The sequence below is a fragment of the Haemorhous mexicanus genome, chromosome 3 (assembly GCF_027477595.1).
Source record: "Haemorhous mexicanus isolate bHaeMex1 chromosome 3, bHaeMex1.pri, whole genome shotgun sequence".
In the NCBI taxonomy this organism is placed as follows: domain Eukaryota; kingdom Metazoa; phylum Chordata; class Aves; order Passeriformes; family Fringillidae; genus Haemorhous; species Haemorhous mexicanus.
Window position 1 is genome coordinate 89,668,077 of NC_082343.1, and position 21,346 is coordinate 89,689,422.

A 21,346-nucleotide genomic window follows, 5' to 3' on the forward strand; every position below is an offset into this window, starting at 1 on the left:
GGTCATGTTTTCTTCCTCTCCAAGATCTCTCCAGCTAGTAGGCTGCAGCATATTCACTTTTGTACAGCAAGAACCAAAATAGTTTTTGAAACTTTTTTCTAGAACTATGACTCTGAAGATTTGAGATATCCTTCCATCTCTGTCCCCCACAGCTATTCTGTAAATGAGATTTTTGAAGATCTGGTTTTGATTCTATGCATGGAAAAGAAGATTTAATCTTTCTATTCCTAATAGTTTAACTATATTTTCAATACAAAGAATAATCATATTCTGCTTGTGATTTATGATGAAACTGACTCAGTTTTTTGAGTTTGGTTCATTGTTTTGGTTTTTTTTTTAAATCTAAAATACTTAGGAACTTTTTTTATCTTGAGATCATTTTTTGTTATACAGCAAGAAGACCATGCACAAGATTCTAAATCAGTGGTTTTTTTGGGTGCTGTGCAATGAAACTTAACTTATTTTCCATTATTTGTCTTTCTACAACTAGACAAAAATTCTTATAAAACAGAAAAATTGTAATAGTAGATAAGTCCAGTTTATATGGTACATTGTTGGAAAAAAAAAAACCTAAGAAAACGCAGAATGGCTACAAGCCTACTAATATGATTTAAAAACTTTTTGCAAAAGCTACATACAACGCGCTATTAAAACTGCAAATACATATTCAATACTTGCATTTTATAGAAAATTGTATAAATATTTAAATTTAAGACAAACAATATGGAATAAAATGCACTAGGAAACTGATATGTAGACAAAGGTTTATTTACACCATACAACATTTTAAATATTTTATACACAGCTGCAGCAGAGAAAGCTATTCTGAGCTTTCCAGAGAAAACTGCAATAATAAAGATGTGAAATATATTATTCATATAAAAGTGAGATTATTACTTTATTGCATTTAAAGCAATGAAGAATGTAGCTCAACAGACATTCATTTAATGACAAAAACTTTGCTTTTATATTATAAAGTAAAAAGTGTAGTAATGGCCAAACAGACTGTTATAAACTTTAAAAACTGCATAAATATATACATTGTGCTTCATGGTGAAGTTTTTTGAAAACTAAACCAAATGAAGCTGTTACAACATGAATCGTTGCTTGAGGTTTATCTATAAAGATTACCTTACAAATCCATTCCACGGGTACTTACAACACACGATGGTAAGAATTGTACACCTGGTTCTCCACTAGCCGCACTAGTGGGAATATACTGTACGAAAAACCACTGACATTTGGCACAGGAAGAGCCTGACATAAAGGAGTTGCAATGTTCAGACAGGAGTGTCAGGATCGTCAGGATTCCCAAAGTCTTTTTATTGTCAGTGCAATGAATAATTTTTACTTTGTTTCTGTTTTGTTCAGTTCATTTTTGTTAAACTTCTGTTTGAAAGTCACCTTCTTGCACGTCTAAAGGCAAGTTCAGACACTTCTCCCATTCTGCTGGTCTGAGTTCTAAAGCATCTTTTGCCTCTGTGTCTAATACATTTATCGTTGTATAGTGTTGGTAGTCACCTGTGGTTTTGAAACTGTCCCATGGAGCCTTGCTCGGTCCTGAGTTCTCCTGAAGACCAAAGAAAGAAGAATTAAAATCAAGGATGAAATAATGCAGTTTCCATCTATGAGGCTGATTGCTGACGTGCTCTCATGAGACACAGAAGCTGGAGAGGGGAAATGGCTTTGCAGGGAGCCAGGCTGGCGGGTGCTCGGCACCGCTGCGACTCTTTCTCTGCGAACAATCAACACTTTGGCAGGCTCCTCACCTGAGCTGCCAGCTAAGCCCTTTCTTTCACAAGAACCAATGTGAGAGGAATGGGCTGAGAGATCCAGTACCAATAGACATCTTTCTAAGAGTGGGAGAAAAGTGGGAGAAGAGAAAGGATGGTAACAGAGAAGAGTTTGTGGCTTGAAATATGGAGTGGTTTGATACAGAGACTGCCAGCTGGATTTTAAATCGTGGCAGGTGCATGGCAGAATGACAGAAACCTTGAAAATGCTGTGAGAGCCACCTTGCCTTGCAGGTGGATGAGCTCACGTATATTAGGATTAACAGACTGAAAGGTGGTTATTTTCTACTGAATGATTTTTTATTTTTTTAATGCTACCTCTTATAAGGTAAAAGACTTTATGGACCAATTTAATTAGAGATTTCTGCTGTAACATGATGGGTGGGATTTAGTTGCTAAAATCCAATATATTTGCACCATCTAAGATGCCTTTGAACTTTCTGCTTGATCTCCAACTGTCTTTCACAAGAGGTGCAGATCTCCTTTGAGCCCTGTATCATTGCTGCCTGTACTGTGCTGTAAACCAAGACCTCTGTCTAAAATAGCCTGAGATGCCTATATTTAGGTACCTGGATCCCTCTCTGACTGTCTCACAAACAGACCATTCCTCTAGGCAGCTTTTATTAGCAGACTTTTCAAAAGCACAGCACCAATGTGAAACAGAGTAAACACAACTCTTCCACTGAGATTCCCTTTGAGATTTTGAATTAATTCAAGCTTTATGTGAATAGTAAATCTCAAGTAGGGAGACAAATGAAAATGTTACATGTCAGCTGATCTCAAAAGGGGGAGTGAGTCAGAACTTGATACAAAGTAACACATATCACAGATAAACGTTCATCAAAGAATCAGGGCTAAATTTCTGCTGGATTAAGATGATGTAAAAGATGTAAATCCACTGGCCTCACATCTGCTTAATACCTCTTCTTCATGTCTGAAAGCAGCTCTTCTGAAAAAGTTATAGAATACAATAATTCTAGCTCAGTTCCATTTAATATAAAAGTTTTGCATTATAAAATTATATAAAAATAATTACTAATCAAAATATTACTGATAAAAATATGTCAGACTAAATTAGCTGTTTTAATTAGGTAGAATAAACTATTTCCCTGCTCTCATTATCAGGTGTAGTCAGAGTGTTATGCATGTGTGTATAAGTGTGTGTGTATAAATTTGAATTATGATGATAGCAGCCTCAACTCAGGGTGATTTAATTTTTGCTTTTCCCATGGTAAATATTTATAAATCTATTTTGGTAAAGACATGGCATTACAGAGATCTTGTGAGATTTCTGGACAATTGCACATACAGGTAAACCCATCTGGACTTGTTTGCAGTATCGTACCTCCTTGCCTAGCTAGAGGAAAAGCCTTATTGGTCAAGTTATATCAGTGAGCTGCTTTCTCTGTATGAAGGCCCTTAGACACAGCAGGCACATACAGATTTGAAATGCATTCCCTACAGCTCAATTACTTGTCATCTATAATGATGTTAGTGAGTTAGTTATGGTCTAATTGTAGAATGTAATGAGTCTTGTCATAGGCTGGATTACTGAAAATAGCTTCGGTTCTCATTTCTGAGGTACCTAAAGGTGAGGTCTTCTTGGGAAATGCACTGGAGTCAAAAGGCTCTTGTTTCACTGTTGTTTAGGATCCACCATATTTTAAATATAATAGAAGGACACTTACCATACTGCCTGATTTTGGTACATCCCGAAATCTGTCCAGAGTCTGAAATTTCTGATTTAACTCTTGAAACAATTCCATATGCCTCTTTCTTGTATGCATGACCTTCTGCAAAATGGAATATACTTGCTTATATATATAATTGAATCTGGTTGTTTTGTTTTGTGTTTGGTTTTTTTTTTTTTTTTTTTTTTTTAAGAGAAGCATTACTTTTTCCAACATAATAAAGTAAATTGAATTTGGTGGGGTCATCTTTTCCCTATAGATTTGACCAATGGAAGTTAATTGCCCTGGCCATTCTCTCTCTGTGTTTAATGCTCCTCCTGTGTACAAGAGATTGTTTTACCCTACATTTATTGAGTTGCTGAAATTAGGGGCCTCTAATGTTAGCATGGAAGTATCTTGAAAGTAATGGCAATTTCTCAGAAGAATATTTCTCTTGCATATCAAGAATATTCTCTGGAACTTCTGTTTTCAGCATGGATGCTTAAATTTTAATTTCTATAGGAAAGCAATAGCACTTTTTAACGGTCCCTGTTGGAATAATTTTTATGAGAATGCTGAACTCAGAAATCTTGCCTCAAAATGGAAAGCCCCGAAATGTTATGTCTTTTTAATTAGAAATCTTCTTGGCATTCAAATCATCATAAAATGCAGTTGAAATTGCATTCATATTAAGAAAAGTAGGCACATTTTTTTCAATTTTACTTGCTTTCTTATTTCATGGACAAAGAAATTGGAAACTGCCCTTGCTCTAACCCATGCCGAGGGCACTCTTCCACAGAAACTAATTATTGGCATTCCTGTCGAAGAGGGGTGACCCCAAAGAGCCCCACAATGCACACCTCAGTGCACAGGCCTCAGCCATGTATCTGCCTGGGCAGCTACTTGAAGAGTGAAGCAATCTTGGCTGTTTTCAAGCCTAGATTGTAAGCTATGCTCATCAGAGCTGTTTTCAAAGGAATTCATACTCAGTTATGGATTCAGAGCAACCTCTGGAACCAAGCTGAAGGCTGCTTACTGTTTGACCAGTCTCATGGTTCTGTGGTCTGGATGGTCTGGGGATGCGAGGGTCTGAGGATGCTTCACCTCAGTCCAACAGTGGATGTGCTTGGCTTTGCTTTTCTTAAGCTTTGTAACTGCTTGAACTTGAATTACAGCCAGGGCAGCAGCCAGGAATGCTGACACACAAGGTGCAGGACACAGGCCTTTGTGCAAGTCCTGATTTTGTGTCAAGCCTGATTTTCCCTGGAGTTGTGAGTGAAACCCTGAAAACTTATGTATGTGGTGCTTGAGTGTGACCCTTTCCATCAAGCAACACCCCTGCCAAGCCTAGGTTAGTACCTTTTAAAATGGAGTGGCAATAGCTGACTCCCAATATTCCTTTATCAATGCCAACTTTGTCTTTCATTTGCATTATGTCTTTAGAGATTTCTTGAAATGTGGCTGCTCTTTTGGGCAGGAATTTCTGTGGCTATTCTCTAATACCTTTATTAACCTCAGTAAAGCCACACAGTAGCTTGAGAAGTTGTTCACTTCTGAGGAAAGAAGTTTGGCAATATGTCTCACAAAGAGACATGAGACATCAGCAATTAAAGACCTGTTAACTTGAGTTGTGGGGTGAATAAGGGAAAACCTTTTGCAGTATTTGGTAATCAACTCCTTGAAAAAGGTAATTTAACTAGACATAGCTATCAAATTTTATGAGGGGAGTTTTACTTAAGTGACTTCCTAGGGATTATTTTCAGATATTGCTGCTATGGTAGACAGGAGTGTATAGCAATTTTCATATACATAAAATTTTTCAAAAAGGGTTCTACCTCAAATATTATTATTGGTTTAAAAAAAGGAGACATGGTCATGGGAATAAAACAGTTTTGGTGGGTTAAAACACTAGCTCTAAAAAGCAGGAAATAACATAAGGCTGTGAAACAAGTATCTCCATTTGGAAACTTTTTAGTAGAAAGCTGGGAATATAGAGAATGCTACTTTCTGATATCTTTTCCTTAATCATGGACCCAAGATGTCATTAAACAGCAAACATGAATAATGCAAATGTCTTACTCAGTTCATTACATTATTCCTGAGGAGAAGCAGGTGGGAGGAGAAATAAAATACTTGCACCGGGAAGTCTGCCAGAAAAAAAAATCTTTACATTTTATTCTTAATAGCAGCATGACTGGTATGAACATGTACCCATGGATCTTTTGGTTACTTTGTGTTTTCCTGGCTTCCATTCCATAATTCCTACCCACTGACACCCACTCCCTCCCTATCGCTTATAAAGAACAATCTGAACTGAAGGTGCAGCAACTCAAATTTCCAACTTTAACGGTCAATTTCTAGACTTTTAAAAAATTTTTGGTTAGAAAGCACCATCTCATCTCCTTTCTAGAAAATATGCTTTCTTGGGTAACTTTTTCTCTTTTATGAGAAAACAACCTACAAAATATTTGTAGAGTGTTATTCTGTTTTCTCTGTTAAATGGGCTATGTGGACAACACCCTTTTATTAACCTTAGAAATACTAAGTTTTAACAATACAAAGCTGGCGATCTTGACCACTAATACTAGGATGACTGTAGTAGCATCAGGATCTGAAAAGGATTGGAAATGACCTTGTGCTGCCTTTTTTTCTTTAGGTGCAGCTGTGCAGTTGCCCATTGATGCTGCATCCCTGCCAGAAGCACCAGAGTCAGCCACCAGGCTGCAGACACACATCTTCTTGCGGTGCCTCCTGAAGGTTCCATAACTCTTGTGCCCACACCCTAAAGGGGGTCAAGCTGAATCGAGACTCCTTCCACATTTCTACCCCCACTCCTAAGTCAGATAGAGTGTGTGTTTTGAAGAGTCTACGCCTTACTCTGATGATTACCTACTCACAGAAAAGGATTCAGAGTGTGGATGGCTGTCAGCAAGATGGGGAGAACTTAGGACATAACTCTGTAACCCAGCTCCCTTTTTTATTTATGACAGGGCTTGAGCTGAATTCTAACTGAAGACAAATATACTCATGAATATTTATTGGCACCCCACCAGCAGTACCGTATTCAGCTTTGGGGTTCCCAACAAAATGTTCATGTTGGAATGAGTGTAGTGGAGGGTGACAAAGATGATCACAGGGCTGGATGACCTCTCCTATGAATTCAGACTGTGAGAATTGGGGCTGTTCATCTCTAATAGAGATGAGAAGGCTTTGTGGAGATCATACAGCAGCTTTGAAGTACCGAAGGGGGGCCTGCAAGAAAGCTGGAGAAGGACTTTTTATAAGAACATATAGTGACAGGACAAGTGGTGATGGCTTTCAGCTGAAAGAGGGTAGGTTTAGATTAGATATAGAAAAAAGACTTTTCTGATAAAGGTGATGAGACACTGGAACAGGTAGCCAGAGAAGTTGTCTATGGCCCATTACTGGAAGTGTTAAGAGCTGGGCTGGATGAGGATCAGCCTAGTCTAGTGGAAGGTGTTCCTGCCAGGGTCTCAGGCTTGGTTCTTGGTGACTTTAAAGGCCCCTTTCAACCTAAGCTATTCAGTGATTCTATGATTTCTGATCAATCTCATAAATAACAATATCATCATCATCATCATCATCATCATCATCATCATCATTATCATCATCATCATCATCACCACTACCAGGTAATTTAATTTGCCTTGGAGATTTTCTGCATTGTTGCAGTTAAAAATGTTCTCTCTCAAATCTTGTACAAAGCAGCTAAGTTGAAAGAACAGATGGGGCAATGCCTTCCCAGCCCTCTAATGGAAATGTGCTGTTGTTTCAAGATCTTATAGGTATGATCAGTTGCCAAACTTGAGAACTGGAAATAATTTTTACCTGCAGGCATATTTTTTTTTACATTTGCCTTAAAGAGATGTCTTCAGGTTGGTAAGAGAATGATTTTAAACTTTTGTGAGTTATAGTAGTATTATAATAAATAGCTATGGCAGGTGAAATTCTGAAAGAATGCAGCTCCACCAACCAGTGATCAAGTTAGCATTACTGTTGGTGCAAGTCTACTGATTTGTGGAAAGAAGGCAGTTTACTATTTACGTTTGCTCTCTGTATCCTTGCTATCCCTCAGAGTTAGAGATGACTTGAATCCTGGTGATCAGGGTAATAAGGCATTTTCTGAATTATTTGGTATAAATGTTGTTAACAGAGTAGATCCAATGAATGGCTGATAGAAATGAGAGAGTGGGGTGACTGGGGAAATCCAAAAGTCAGAGTTTCTCATAGAATGTAAAGGTAATTGTGATCTTGAATCCTAAAATGCATGCCAATCGTACTGTTTAGCTCTCCTGTATGTTTTTGTAACTGCCAGCATTCACCTATTATAAAGCCCTCCTGGGAATTTCTACAGCATCTGTATTTCTGTTCAACATAATTAGAATGAATTTTATTTGATCTGACAGCTAACTGTTAGTGCTGAGACTTAATGAAAAAGCTACCTGTCCAGCTGTAGAGAAAAAATGACAGAAGGTGGAGGGCACTTAGCTGGGGTTAGCACAGCCTGTGGCAGAGAGGATCCAAAATGTCCAGACCAATAATTTTGCTCATGTTTTGGACACCAGACTGCATGAATGAGTCCAAACTTATCTTTATTAATAGCAAGAAAAGAGCTGTAAGGTTGTTTTATGTTGACTGTTCATTTAGCAAACTCTGAAGTTCAACCAGATTAATCAGTGTTTTGCAAAATCTAACTGTGGACAGTATATTATGTAGCAGAAATACTTCCTGCTGACAGACTAAGCCCTGTTTGTTACACTCTGTCTTTTCTATTTTCTTTTTTTTTTCTTTTTCCTACATGAAAGGATCATTTAAGAATATAATGGCAAGCTATTTAAAAAGGGAGAACAAGATACAGGTGCCCAGTTTCGATACCCCCCTCTCTAACCACCTTGAGATCTATGGTAAGTGCGTGCCAGTTTTGATGCCCTCCTTTTCTCTCTCCTTTTCTTTTGACTGAGACACATTTTCTATAACAGAACCCACACAGTCATGGGACTTTCATTATTTATAATCCATTGCAAAGGCCCTTAAAACTACTCTGTATTTCTGCATGTATTGAGGATAACAGAGACAGAGAGTATTTTGTGATGTTATATAGTCTTAGTCTAGTTGTGTTCATATTGCATAGCAGATGGCTTTGTGTTTCTTCTGTGGCTCTTGGAGAAAAATGGCCTTTCTCATGGTTTTTTAAATGTAATTTTATTGCTTTTCTTTCAAATTATTTATATTAAGGTGAATGTTCCATTGGAAGCCACTAAAATAATCTTTTTTTTTTTTTTTTTTTTTTTTTTTTTTTTTTTTTTAAAGTATGAAACCATGAGTAAGTATATAGTAATAAGACAAATGTCCAAGACTATTTTCTGGAAACATCTAACATGGAATGGTGTCCATGAATACTAAACTCTATCAAATTCTCTTAGTCTAAAAGCAAATTGTGTATTGTGAATGGTACCCAGATTGAACTGAGTTCCTTATTGACACTCAAGAACTTCTTGGAGAGACAAGGGTGGTCCAGATGAAAATAGTGAAGGTCTTTCTAAAAACCAATCCATTTAAAAGCTGGCATTTTTGGCACACAGGAATATTCCCTCAAATGTCTAATTTATTAAGATAGACATAGCTGGAGTATTTGTCTTGAATGTATACAGAGACATGTGTGAAAGGTTGAGGGTGTAGAGACTGCAGAGAGCATTAAAAGGAAAAGGACAGAAATAGCCAAACTTGTCCCACCCTTGTCCACACCGCATACTTAACATTTGTTATCTTCAGAACCACACCCATGTCATTTTATGATTTGGAATCCTCAGAAATATGGAAGGGCATTGTCTCAGAGAGTGCCAGCTGGCACTGGTCACAGACAAAGCAGAGAAAGTGTTAAACATTTCAGTAGTATGTTCAATCCCTTTGGCTTGATCTTACCTCCATTTTGCAGTCAAGCTGCTTTGGGGTATCCAAAGAGCAGCATTTTGGCCACATTACATTATCTCAACGTTTTTTGGCTTTTTTATTTTATTTTACCTTAGACAGCCATGCTATGTGTAAGAATACAGAAAAGTCCACAGATTTAATCAGAAAACTCATAAAGCTCGGGGGTGAGATGGGGTTAGTCTGCATCAATACTTGTAAAACACAGTAGCAACTGGCACAGTATTGCTGATGCTCTCAGTTCCTCAGCACTCACTCCCAGTGGCCCCATCCTTTCCTTTTTACAAAAATGTATTTTCCTGCATTTTAATAGTAATTCTAAAAATACTAGGCCATTGAACAGCAATATTGCAAACGAGTTAATAAAAAGGTGTAAATAAACCGCAACACACAGCTGGGAGGAGGGGCTGATACCTCAGAGGGCTGTGCAGCCCTTCAGAAGGATGAGGAGACATTGGAGAGGTGGGCAGAGAACTGTCTGAAACTCAACAGAGGAAAATGCAGGATCCTGCACCTGGAGAAGAATAATCCCCTGCACCAGGACAGGCTGGGCGCTGACCTGCCGGAAAGCAGCTCTGCAGAGAAGAACCTGGGTGTCCATGGACAACATGGAGGAAGGAGCATGGATAACAAGTTCTCCATGAGCCAATAGTGCCCTTGTGGCCAAGAAGGCCAATGGTGTCCTGGGGTGCATTAGCAGAACATTGACAGCAGGTTGAGGGATGTGATCCTGCCCCTCTACTTGGCCCTGAAAGGTCACATTTGGAGTTCTGAGTCCAGTTCTGGGCTCCTTGGTAAAAGAGGGACATGAAGCTGCTGGAGCAGGTCCAGGGGAGGGCAACAAAGATGATTAAGGGATTGGAGCATCTATCTTTTGAGGAACTGGGCCTGATCAGCCTTGAAAACAGACAACTGAGAGTGGACCATATCACTGTCCATCAGTATCTAAAAAGTGGTGTTGAGGAGGTTTCCAGGCTCTTCCCAGTGGTGCCAAGCAACAGGTCAAGAGGCAATGGGCAGAAACTGATGCACAGGAAGTTCCACCTGATGATGAGGAAGAATATCTGTTGTGCAGGTGACTTTGCACCGGCACAGACTGCCCAGAGAGGGTGTGGAGTCACCCTCACTGGAGCTATTCAAGAATCATCTGGACACAATCCTGTGCTCTCGGATGACCCTGCCTGAGCAGTGAGGTTGGACCACATGACCCATTCTGTGATCCCTTCCAACATGACCCATTTTGTGAGTCTGTGAAACCATGTGAGTCGAGAGAAAATATAAAATGAGGAATCCTGTTTCCTGAGAGCAGAATGTGTACCACATCATTGGTGTTTGTTTGGTGTTGGATTATGCTCCTGAGTGACAGGAAGAATGTTTTAGTATCTGTTGCCACAGAGAATGCTCTCACTGTATTATTTCTACTTTTCAATGACAAAAACCACTAAAGTTTAGAATTCTTTATTTCACTACAGTTATAAAACTTCTGATTGAATTTAATTTTAGAGTTGCTTGCTCATCAGAATTTTGTTATTGTTTCTTGTATTTCTTCTTCCTTTCTATGCATTTATCCTAAAGCATATTTAGGGTAATTGCAAACAGGGGAGTTTTTGAGTTATGGTTGATATGTGCTGATCACAGCCTTTCAAATTTTAGCCCACAGTTTGTTCAGTTTCTTTGGAGACATACAAAATGTATTGTATCAAACTACTTCTATGCATGAATAGACAACCTATGTGAAAACCTCAAATTATGAACAGCCCCTTGAAAGCTAACTGCTGTATTCCTTCTGGTAGAAATCAGAGAAAACTTCAAACAAACCTCTAAGAGACTTAATCGTATTGACTGAGAACAAAATGGTCATTAATGAACACAACTAAACCTTCTCACTTGACAGGATCTAAGTCGGAAATTATGCATATCAAACCTAAAGAACCTTACATGAACTTAATTTTTTATATAACATGTGATCCATAAGCTTTGACACCTGCAGCACTACGTCATTCAAAATTTGACACATTCATAATCATTACTTGGATGTGAAAGTCGTATTTCAGTAAAGTAGTATTGAAGAAAGATGAAAGAAATTATTGACTATCTCTTGAGCAAAGCAAACTTCTGCTGTGATTTAGCCTGTCCTATAAAAGTGTCACGCTTTTTCAGTAAGTAGATAGCCAGCCAAAAAAAAGAGAAAAAAAAAATAAAAAAAAACAAACCCAGATGAAAATGAAAAGGCAAAGAATTTAAAAACTGAAATCATGATGGTTAATATTGCAATATGACAGTCTGATCTCAGAATATTTTGCAAACAAGTTGCACCAAAGTAGTTTTAATGAATTGTTCATCATGTTCTGTACAGTACCAATTGAACAACCCTATCGCATTTACTATGCCAGAAGGCTAAAATCTGCTAAAATGAACACTTCACATTTACTTTTAGGAAAATACTTTTAATATTCAGGAATAATTCAGTAAAACTTACTTCAAAGTCAAGGTCCGAATAACGTGATTTTCTTCTCTATTAAGCAGTAAAAAAAAAGAAAGAAGAGGTTTTATTAACAAGGGGACTATTCAAATCATATTAATGAGTCTAAATAACATTCTTTTTTTTCCTATCAGGTATATAGTAGGTATTTTGTAAGAAGATAGAGATTTTTATCTTGATAATTTGAGAGTAATGTGTGACTTTGCATAGTTTATTAGACCGTATCATCATATTTTCTCTGAAATAAACCTGAATGCATTTCAGTGGGATGCATAATGTGCATGTTATTTGCATGCAATTGAACCTGTTGGTGTATAAAATATTTCTATACTTTCTGTGGTATTTGAAAATTATCATCATATTTATACATTTTTACACAGGTACCTATACATATCTATGATTTAGACTTTTTATAGGTTTACAGAAATTGATTCTTTCCTACATCAGGCTTACATTGGTACAACTCCATTGATTTTAATGGAATAAATGACAGCAAAATCAAGCCGAAGCCATAGCTTCAGCTTGTTTGTTTGCAATGGCAATCTGAATGGAGAAAGCAATGACTTTGTTTTAAACTTATGACAAATCTGATTCAAAGCATCTGATATAAAGCAAGAATGATTTACTAGTGAAGTAATCACTTGTATAAAATGCAACAGAATATGATTGCTTAGACATGTTACGAATAATTTAGCACAGAATTTTTTAGATCCAAAATGAAATCAATTATAAAGTCAAATTATAACAAAAGGAAGCAGAAATATTATAAGGAAGAGATAAAAATATATTTTTTCTTTAAAGTTGAAAATTAAATGGCTTGCAATAGATTAAAGAGATGTAGAAAGAAGAAGCTAGGTTGTGAGAGCTGAAAAGAATGAAAAAAAATTTAGAATGAAAAAAAAGATACATTCATCTTCAGAAAGGAGGGTTAAAGAAGAAAAAAGTACTACCAAACCCAAAAAAGGCTTGCTGCTGAAGCTTAACCCTAATTTTTATGAAAGGTTATGATGGCTTTAAGTAACGGTGAAGGAACCTTTTCACACGGCATTTAATTTCTTCAGTGAAGAAGAATCAAACTCACTAAGTCAAGAGGAAGAATGTTTCTGATTTTGATTTTATTTGGTTTAACAAACCTGCAGGTTTTAGCAAGCTGCTTTGTTTTCCTGAAATTGAAAGGAACGTTTTTACAAGTCTTCCAGCTGTAAAAGTGGAAGATGTTTGGTCTCTGAGCCCTTGATTATACCACTTTGTGACATTTGTCTGGTTTTGTAGTAAAATTTTAATGCTCCAATCCACAATAATATAAGGAATATTACTGCAACACTGTTGGCACTCTGATGCCTAAAGGGTTCTGAGGCTCTATAAAATAACAGTCTAAGTTAAAACAACCAACAAAACAAGCTTTGGAGAAGCTATCTTTAATCACCAAGGCCTGATTTAAAGAGAATCTATGCATTTGTGATGAGGAATGATCTACTTTTAAGGTACAATTAGACTACATCTACCACTGAAAAGGCTCAGTGGCTACAAAATAAGAAACATGTACCACAGATAATGCAGTGAAATTTCCTGAAGTAACTTTGAAAAATGTTTGCAAAAGCTACTTTTAACTTAGAGTTCAGCAATAAACTGGATACCACTGAATCCTAAGTAAAAATATAGCCAGTTTAGGAAAAAAAAGTTCAGTTGGCTAGGTACTGTGATTTGTAATTTGTATATTTCTTTGAGTCCTTGACTGCAGTGAAAATATTCCTGGCATAGCTGGATTATTAGGTTTTGCACCCAGACAACTCTGTCACTGTCTACATGGTTAAAATACATAACTAACAGACTGCAAAATATTCAGTTGTGGTACTGTCAGAGAGAGGCAAATATTGCGATTTTGCTGTTAGTTCACACCAGTTTTGAGCAAACAGATCATATACCACAGATCATATACCACAGGTTTTTCTCAGTGAGATTTTTCTAGGGCTCAACAAGAACCTTTCACAAAAACATTGATTTTAAACTTAAATAGTAAGGAATGTCTGTTCTGTGCTTGTGTTTCATGTTTTTTGCGTGGCTGCACACAATGAAATACAGCACAAGTGCTGCCTGAGCATAAAACATAAAATGTGGGCAACTGGCACAGGAGCAGCAAAGTTCTGCAAGTTTTGAAAACCAAAGGATGCTGGTTATGAATGTGATCCTGAACCATGGAAAGTTCTTTGCAGTATTGTCACTGACACCACTAGGTACACAAGCAGGTCCTCCTGGCTGCTATGCCACTGTCCTGAAATGACAGCAGTGTTATTTTTTGAGAGGGGCAACGTATTCAGAAGCATGAAGTCATTGGGAAACTTACAAGGATGAAGGAGTTTCCCTTCAGCCTCAATTGGAAGTTGAAATTTTACTCAATTGTTCTAGTTCCTGTATGATGTATAACAGCTATTAAAATAATTGCATTAATTGTGACTGCACATATTCTTTTTCTCTTATATGAAGTTTGTTATGTCTTTTTTGGCTGATGAAAATGTTTTCCACACGTACCTAAATGCTTTCAGAAATCAACCATCTAGCTCATTCTACACATTAAACTGACAAAAGGCAACTGAGTGGAGTAAGGGGGAAATTTCCTTGTGTCAAATAAGCTGCTGAACTGGTCACACCAATATGTTTCTTTCCAAAAGTTGTTCCCTTTATGCACCTGCAAAACTGAGAATTATTTTAGTCACACAAGAATTACATTGGAAGTTGGTAGGTTTTTCCCAAGAATCAGTTGGAGATTCACTTGAGTATTAATGTTAAAAGAATACAAATAACAAAAAACTGTAAAGGATATTATCTATGGTTTGCCTCATTTAGTATTTTGTATTTGACCAGGTCCTGCTATGATGTTTCAGGAATGATATAGAGAAGGGCAAGGATAAAATCACATTTCTACCACAATAACTTCCGTAAGTCTACAGTAGTTTCAGATTTTCCTTGGGAGGAGCTTATTCTGAAATCTAAAATGTGCTGGGGTGGTGAATTCCACAGTTTAAATATGTAAAACATGACAAAGGAAATGATGTTGTTTATCCCTTTAACATTTCATTGATGTTCCTTTTTTTGATATTATAGGATATATGAATAACAGTTTCCTATTTGCTCCTTATTCATCTGTTCTCTAAGCTCAAGAGCCCCAAATGCTGGAGAACTGCAAAGGTCAGTAATAAAGGGAGTGTGTAGCATCCCTAGGAGTGTATAAAAACCTGAAGATCCATGCAATTATTCAGTGGCTGGGAGTTAGTTGGTATAATTCTGAAAAAAATGAGGGGTATGGGTAGGCTTTATCCCACGTACAATTACCAATGCTACAGAAAAGGGATAAATTTAGGCAGGCAAGGGTGTGATAGACCTCTCTGTCAACTCCAGTGACAGTTCTGCATTGCTGCTCTACACTATAAGCAGCCAAATCTTACCCATAAACTGGGGAAATTTCAGAGGAGACTAGCAGCAAAAAGTACTTTTAGGAGGAAAGGATAAAAGAGTGATGCAGATTTGTGTAACTTTGTCTCTGGAAGAAGCTTGTATGGAAACTTTAGAAAGATATAAACACTGATAAACAAAACTGGTATTGGAAAAACCTGGAAAAAATCAGAATTGGTATTGGGAAAAAAAGTAAGTTTATGTAACTATGCAATGATTACTAAGGGAAACAGTGGAAGCCCTTCACTGTAGTTTTGAAAGTGAAGTTTGACTATGTTTTAGAGAAATATATCATAGAGTGTTCTTGCATTGATAGAAAAGATGACCTGGCAAGATTTTTTCCATCTCTGATTTCTATGGCTCTTTATTCTTAATTGATAAAACCCATTTTATGTAGAAAACAACCCCTTACCCTTCATGCCAGAGCCAAAATAAAACTCTGTGAAAAGAGATTTGTGGTAGTAATTTATTTTAAATCAATTTTACTTTGTGCTGATCATGTATAGCTTCTCTGTGTAATTCCAGAACAACTTTAAACTCTGCTGAGGGACAAAAATAGAATTTGGAAGAATAATTTCCATACACCAGCACACACTAATCCACTGGCACCAGGAAAGAGCTGCTCCTGCTTAAAGACTAATAAAATCCCTCTCCATGTCTGTAAAATGACAAATGCCTGTTTTTCTCCTTATTCTACTCTGCATTACACCACCATCTGATTAATTACATCAGATACTCCTAAAGATATATTTCATTGTGCAAACCATAATTGAAACCAGAGATACCATATTATAGAGAGGGCTAGAACCATGCTTCCATTAATATAAAGTCTTATTATCAGCAGTTTATAATTTGCTCTGAGATGAGATTTGACGCACAAGATCTTAGCCTGAGGAGGATTTTTTCCCAGAACAAAAGTAAAGAGAAATCTTATTTGGCCCTCAGAAATATAAAGGTGGAACATGGAGAGATGTTTTTGATTTTAAATGCCTTTTGTGTATATAGAACTGAAAAACACTCTAGTTTTAGAATAGAAGATTGTTGGCTACTAGTTCATAACATGAGCTAGACATAAAGCCAGCAAATTTTAATGAAAAAAAGAATTTAATGTGGGAATTTTAAGTCCTTAAAACACACTAGCAAATTTAGTAAGCCAATACACAGCATAAACATAACTTCAGAGATCTCACTTTAAAAGTATTCTGACAAATAATTGTGGCCTGCTGCTCCCAGTTTTTATGGGGCAGCCTGCACATTTATTTACTCAATCAGCTAAGACCACTTGCTTTGTGTTTCTGAATGCTTTGAGAGAAAATGTAGCACTTGTTAAATAGGCAATAATAATATAAAGTCTGCAATATATGCTGCATTTTACAAGACTGACTAAAATTTCAGTCCTTCACATCTTCAGTTACTACAATAAACTCTGCCTGATTCTACCCCCACTTCTGTAAGATACCCTGAAAATAAGCTGCATCAGTTTCTGAAGTCAGAGGACTCTGGGACCTACACACTCAAGTGAAGGAAAGAGAGGGTTGTTATAGGGCTAGACTTCATTTTACTGAGAGTCACAAAATTGGCAAGAGCTGTCTCCACAGCTTATTGAAGAATGAAATGAAGAATGGGAGGGATAGAAATCTGAGATATAGAATGTCTGAAAATAAATGCAATGTGGAAAAATGATAAAGAAGAAATTCCTGTGGTGCTCATCTCTATATTTTTGTTCTTTTTTTTCACTTCTCATGTCAAAATGACTTCACAACATTTTGCTTTTTCTTTTCTGCCTGATGCTCTGGTACTTTATTGATGAGATTGACTATTTTAACTTTACATTTTTTCCCTTCTTTTCCTGGTGTGGGGATTTTATTTTTATTATTTTAGATCTTGTTCCTTCCCTGCTGTTTTTATCTCATTCTTCCTAATACCTTCATTTGTTTTTTCCTCATTTCTGCCCTATTTCCCACCTTTTTTTTAATGTATTTTTAACGTCTTTTTTCTGCTCTTTATCTTTACCTGTCTTTAATTTTTCTTTGCACTTCACTGTCTTAAACATATCCCTTTATTTTCTCAGCTGTAACAGTATTTTCTTCCTTAAATCCCTTGTCAGTGATTTGGCCAAGGACCTACAGAGTTGACTGCCTTTGAATGTATTAAGAGCTCTCATAAGTGAATACAGAAGGATTAATTTGGTCACAAAATCAACTTACTACACATAAAGATCTCACAGCAGAATATGAGACAGAAAAATAAAGAAGGTAAGAGTCTGGAAAGAGAATTCCAGTTTTTTATGTGACAATTTGTGAAGTCCTTTCCTTCCTGTTCTTGTAAAGCACATGACCTTTCTCCACCCCACCCCTTAATAAATGTTTCTATTGCCTGTGTTTGCATATTCTTAATTTTATAATTTTCTATAGTCTTTGTCTTCTTTCAGCTCCCTTCCATTTCGGCTCACACTACACTAACCATAGTTCCCTTCAAAGAACTGTTCATTCTTCTTCCACAAAGCTAACAATACAAGTCTCTTCACTGGTATCTACTTCTTCATCCATTTTTTTTTTTGCTCAATAAAAATACATTAATTACTTTTCCTGGAGATATGCTTCCCAGATCAGCTTCTTCCTCTACATTTAAACTTCCTAACTTTCCTCTGTATCTAAGTGTCTGGGAATGCAATACTTCACTTCAAAGTAATTTCATTTTAATGAGCACAACTCTCATGTACATTTTCAAAACAAAAACCATTCCAAAAGACTGTATTGAGTGTTCTCTTCATTAAAATCAAAACACTTTGAACTGAAGGAGCATACTACAAGCCACTTTGATGCCAAGGTAGCAAAGCCAGTTTTAATCCATGCATATAAGGAATGTTCAGGAGATTAACCAGATGTTTGATTAGTCCTCCTCAGAAACTCAGTGTTAAGCTAATATGCCTGCCTGTGCCTATAATCACATAAGTACTGTTGGGTGCATACCAAATAAAATGAAAATCACTTATTTGCACATTGTGAATCTGCACATCCTTAAATTTATACTTATCTGGGCAATACTTGTATGTAAATATTATGGCATTCTCAAACTATCTTTTGCAAACTAAAATTCCTCCAGATATAGTAAAGCATTTAATTGTTCACATCTAAGCACTTCCTTCAGGAAAAAAAAATGGATATAAAAGTTTTAGAAGAAAGTTTGTGACCAACAGTAGGATGCATCTGACTAAATTTAGGACATCAACATTTCTGATGCTCGTGTTTGAACTACTTATTCTGGCTTCCTCTATGGAATCTGAAAAGAGAAACATGCACTGAGGTATGTAATTTACTTCATCCTGGAGCAGATGTCTAAAAGTGGCCTAAAAATGGCTATTTGTCTCAATTGACTCTATAGGGGAGCCAAATGTGAAAAGCTCTTTTCCCATTTCAGAAGGGGAATGTCTACATTTAGATATTTAATGGTAGGGTTGGTGGATACTCCCTTCAGGGTTAGAAGTCAGGATATAAATTTTTTGTAGTGATATTGTAGCTGTGTTCCGACTACAAGCTGATAGGAGGGGGAAGCTTTCTGCTGCTCAGATCTTCTCCTTTAGTGCTGGTCTAATCATGCTCTGTCAAGAAAGAGGTGGGCAGGGTGATCTTGAATGTCCTGCTGCAGGTTTTACTGCTCCATAATGTCTGACAAAGCCCTGTCTTTTGAAAAGTCTTGCAATCCTCCAAAAACCAAATCCCTTGCCCTCCCATTTTTACTTTGTTTAAGGCAGCCACAAAAGTTAATCCAGCTGGTCAGTTTCAGCCAGTAACATTTGGGCTTTGCCTCAACCCTTGCTTCTTACACACCTGCACAGTAAAAACACAATCACATTCTTTATCTGGCTGGATCTGCTTATCAGGATCTGCTTGTGACTCTGATTTTCTTCTACAGACAATTTTCTTTCATGTTCCTATCTTCAGTTTAGTGCAGCACATCCTTATCTTCAGTTCAGTGCAGCACATCCTCATCAAGTAATGTCGGGAATCACAAAGGCAGACACAAAAGCCAGAACAGTTTCTTTCATTTCTGACCTAATATCTGTGCTTTTTTCCTAATACATGGGATTATGCTGGGTTTCGTGAGGTTTACAAACATAACTGGCTTTCTGGACCAAAATACAGCCTGCTAAACCTAGTATGCTTCCCAAGGTAGAAGAAGCTACATATTTACTATCTTGTAATATTTTACTGCATTTTCAACTACAAACTTAGTAGTCTCTCCTGAGTGTAAAAATGATATACAGAATGGTGACTGAGATTCCGTGTCTACATCCCATGTTAGAGGTAAAGTTAAAATATGATTCAAATACAGTTAGAGAAATAACTTTAAAGGAGCAGTACATTATACCGATCGATTTTCAGGCCTATATTCCAAAGTGGTGTCAGGAAATATACTTTTGTGTACTATTAAGTAACTATTGTCACAATTTTTACAACTTAACTAAGATCTGATTTTTTTAAAGGTGTTCTATATGAACTTTGTCACCAATGGAGGAATAGAGGCATCACCAGAAATTTATTTAGAGTGGGTTTGGTGGCATATATTTCCATCTTCTCAAAGAACTATGAATCTTCCTCACATATCCATATGTCTAATAGCTGGGCTGGATTTAAGCCTCTATATCTGAGAAAAATGATCTGAAAGATGGCATTGTAGATAGCTGGGAGAGGATACTGCTGGAAGGTGACCTTAGCTATTCTGCTTCTGGGGTTGCATTAAATTTGAGAACTCCTGTGCACCACCTAAGATCTATTAACTAATATACCTGAACTGAAGGCAATAATTTCTTTAACAATGCAGACTTGCTTTGAAAGAGCCTGTCTATCTGAGCATTGAAAGGGCAAGCACTTAAACTATCTTTTAGAAATAATTTTGAAAATTTGTTAAAGATTATATGTATTAACTTTAACAACAACCAAAACATGGATAATTTTTGATTCCTTGCAGATCCACACACGTCATTTTCTATTAATTTTTAAGTTAAATCAACTCTTGTAAAAACTTATTGTAGTACACACACAATATAAACAGCATGAAAAATATTTTGCTTTCAAAGCCTGTAAAGATATCTCTTAAAAAGAATCTAAATTCTGATCTTCTGCCCAAACTCTTCATAAAACTTCATCTTCATAAAACTTCAACTCCATTTTAAAAGAAACATCCGTAAGTATCCACCATTTATGAAGTATCAGCTACAGTTGCATCTAAAAAATTGAAAAATAAACCTGAGTCTCTGCTTCCCTACACAGACGGGTCTAAACATTGTAGAGTAATAGCTAATGGCTTCAAGTTTGCACAATAAAGTAGAATTTTTTCCATGCATAACTTCTTTCAGAGAACGAGTGAGTACCATGTTTTTCTCATTTGTCTTTCTCAGTCCCACAAAATGCCGTGTTTCACATTTGATGCGCTGGTGAAATGTATTCCCAGTTCTTAAGGAGGTCCAAGTATGAAATAAACTCCAGCTCACTCCTGGCTTTCACAGGTAAAAGCTTAATAAGAATGGCAGTATTTGATGCTTAGGTCTTAACCATTGATTTCAATAGTTTTCCCTTTGAAAGTGCTTAAATCCCACGGACAGATTGTAGTAATAACTGAAAGCCTTTAAAAGGCTTTTCAGTTCACTTTTGCAATCTGACTGGAAACTGTGATAGTCCACACGAAGCCCACCTGTACCTATTGCACACATCAGTTGTACCAATGCCTGCATGCACATGCAAACAAAGCTAAATCAGTAAATGGTGAACTATTGGATGGAAGAATCCAAGATTTACACCAATGAGAGCAGAACAGACCTATCATATCTGAGACAGATATGATTGTCAACAATAAAATGGCAAATATTTTCAACTGCATGTGCTTGCAGGTAGGGCCAATGATTAGCACTTGTATCTTGCAGGAATAGTTTTTCTTCTCATAGCAACACAGAATTTTCCAGTGGACTTTACCTGGTAGGTCACGAAATCCTCGGCAGTCGT

The 21,346-nt window shown here is 36.8% G+C and overlaps 1 protein-coding gene across 1 annotated transcript in view; it reads right to left on the minus strand.

Annotated features, from left to right (window-relative positions):
- Positions 1 to 747: 747 nt before the first annotated feature.
- ADGRB3 (adhesion G protein-coupled receptor B3) overlaps positions 748 to 21,346 on the minus strand; it is a 96,575-nt gene continuing 75,976 nt past the window's right edge. The window contains exons 13-15 of the mRNA XM_059842659.1: positions 11,892 to 11,927; positions 3,482 to 3,586; positions 748 to 1,570 (exon numbers count right to left, since the gene is read on the minus strand). Of these exons, the coding sequence (XP_059698642.1) occupies positions 1,382 to 1,570; positions 3,482 to 3,586; positions 11,892 to 11,927 (330 nt within the window). The 3' untranslated portion in view covers positions 748 to 1,381. The remainder of the gene's footprint in view (positions 1,571 to 3,481; positions 3,587 to 11,891; positions 11,928 to 21,346) is intronic.